Source organism: Physella acuta, unplaced genomic scaffold (assembly GCF_028476545.2).
Source record: "Physella acuta isolate Inbredline_101_S28 unplaced genomic scaffold, ASM2847654v3 ptg001957l, whole genome shotgun sequence".
In the NCBI taxonomy this organism is placed as follows: Eukaryota; Metazoa; Mollusca; class Gastropoda; family Physidae; genus Physella; species Physella acuta.
In genome coordinates this window covers 24,460-26,855 of record NW_026733462.1, presented here as the reverse complement: position 1 = coordinate 26,855, position 2,396 = coordinate 24,460, and the positions used below count along the sequence as shown (strand labels likewise).

General features: G+C 30.3%; 1 protein-coding gene across 1 annotated transcript; it reads right to left on the bottom strand.

Moving 5' to 3' along the window:
- Nucleotides 1–2,396, bottom strand: LOC131931394 (CDGSH iron-sulfur domain-containing protein 2 homolog A). Its single transcript, XM_059288200.1, has 4 exons — nucleotides 2,227–2,396; nucleotides 999–1,105; nucleotides 743–847; nucleotides 1–489 (listed from the first exon to the last, which is right to left on the bottom strand). Exons 1-4 carry the CDS (start codon nucleotides 2,321–2,323, stop codon nucleotides 397–399), a joined length of 402 nt encoding a protein of 133 aa, XP_059144183.1. The 5' UTR covers nucleotides 2,324–2,396; the 3' UTR covers nucleotides 1–396.

The window sequence follows — 2,396 nt, the reverse complement described above, 5'->3', positions numbered from 1 at the left end:
AAAAACTGATTCGTTTATTTTCACTTGTCTTACACTACAATAAATTTGAAACTTCAAGTTTTCTGAGATCATCAACATTTCAATTTTAACATATAGATCTAGACAATAAAAAAAAATGTTATATTTTTCCGAACAAAAATAGTTTTTCATTTACATTATTTTAACAAGTTAATTTTTGTAGTTTCATCACTAAGAATGTAATAGCATTGATTTAAATTTATACTGTTAACAAAAGTGTTTAAATAGTTACCATAAAATAATTCTACAGTGCAGGGGAGGGGGGAGTGAAATGTTAATTCTAATAGGAGTAACAGGAGTATCTTTTGAACAAAATAAAACTGGTAGATAAAACTGCCCTCATGGTGTGTAAGAGTCAGCTGATTTCTGAGAGTTTCTTTATTCATCACCAGCGCGTCTAAGCAACAATGGTCCAACATTATCTCTTGTTTCATCATTATGCTTGTTATGGGATCCATCACATAAAGGAAACTGAAGGGTGAAAAAAAATCTCATTAATAAAACTATAGGAAATTAATAGGTGTTATATTCAAACACCAATGTTATATCGGTTGAAATTATGTTTATGCTTATAAATGTATTACCTGGCTGAAGGGAAGTTTTTTCCCACAAAAGTTAATTTTGTTATAAATTGTTTCAATTTCATTGCATCATACGAGATTAAAAGCATATCTATTAAAACAGAATCTAGCTCACATAACAGCAATTATAATTTTGACCAAACCTTTTTTGACCTCCAGCATCTACAGAAGGCAATCTTGTCTCCAATGTCCTCAATGTCCATTTGTGTAACTACCTTGGAATCTTCCTTCTGGATACTATGATTTACCTATACATATATACATAAAATATAAAGAAGGATTTTCATATTTAATTTCTGGTTGCTTTAAAGTTATTTAAATAGTTTGTTTTCTATTGTTTCTTTTTGTTAACAATTCGTATACAAACATCAAGTATAATGATAATAATTAACAAAATACCTTGGGTTTAAGTATTGCTTTTTTACGACCAAACAAAGTTTTGGATCCCATGTAGAAAATCAAAATGATTGAAAGTAAAAATGGTGTCAAGTTGGACCAATCTTCACCTGTTTAATATATATATATAAGTATATAAGTCTGACTGTATATATATATATATATATATATATATATATATATATATATATATATATATATATAGGCCTATATATTTGTTTTTTTTGTTAGTCGGTTCCACTGGTTCAGACCATCCACACTAAGTGAAGAACTTTAATGTAGAGAAACGTTTTCGTAAAATGTTAGGCCTATACACATTATTTTAAAGACATTAAATATATAATATATTTATCATCATTTATTTAATTAATAATGTATTCATAAGTGAAAACATGGCATAAATTATACAACTTAAGAACAAATACTTTTATTTCCCAAAATGGTTTACACAGTAAAATTTTGCAGACAATTGAAATGAGATTGTTTATATTATTGTTTTGAGTTTATATTTAACTCAATGTAACAAGCCCGTCGGGGGGGGGGGGGGGGGACGACGACGACACGACAAACACGGACGTTCTGACCAGGATTCAAAGGGACGACTTGAAATATCATCCTTGAGTTTCTTAACTTAAATATTTCTGGCCCTAAATATGTCATTTAAATCTTTGTTTTAGGATGTAACTAGTAAAGCTGCCTTTCAAACCTAGCTAGCCTGTTTCTGTTACCTCAGCAAATGAAGGGATAGTGTGATCAGCACAATTTTCAGCATAAATCTGTGCTTTTAAAGACAATAACATGTTGGCTGAGGTGTGGGGGTCTGACTTTTTGTAATGATATTTGACAGTGGGGAGTGGAAGAAGATAAAAATCGTCAAAAAAGTTAAGTATGACACAGTCACAATCCTTAATTCATTCAGATAATTCTACACCTTGATTCTACAGTACTAAGGATGGGTCCTTAAATTAAAAGACTAAAAAATAATCTTACTGATTTGGCTTTTTTTTTTCTTTTACTTTTTAGATTAGACTCTCTGCCTCAAACTCTACAGTCTACTCTAGTCACTAGTTCTAGATTGTAGATTCTATCTCTAAAGTCTAGATCTAGATCTAGATCTAGCTAGAATCTAGATCTAGAGATCTTTTACTTTTTTTTTTGTCTTTAAAATTTAAAAAAAATAAATAAAAAGACCCATCTTGAATCTCCAAAGTTAGCCTATAGATCTACTTACCAGATAAATTGGCAAAGCCGCCAAAGGTCTTAGGGATCGGTAGGTTCCTCAAATATTTAGGTAAAGCACCTTTAAAAAAATTATGGACTGCTTCCATCTTTCAAAACTGCAAGCTCCAAGTGAAAAAAATAATTCTATAATAGTAGTAAGTACATCGGATGCTGGGCTGT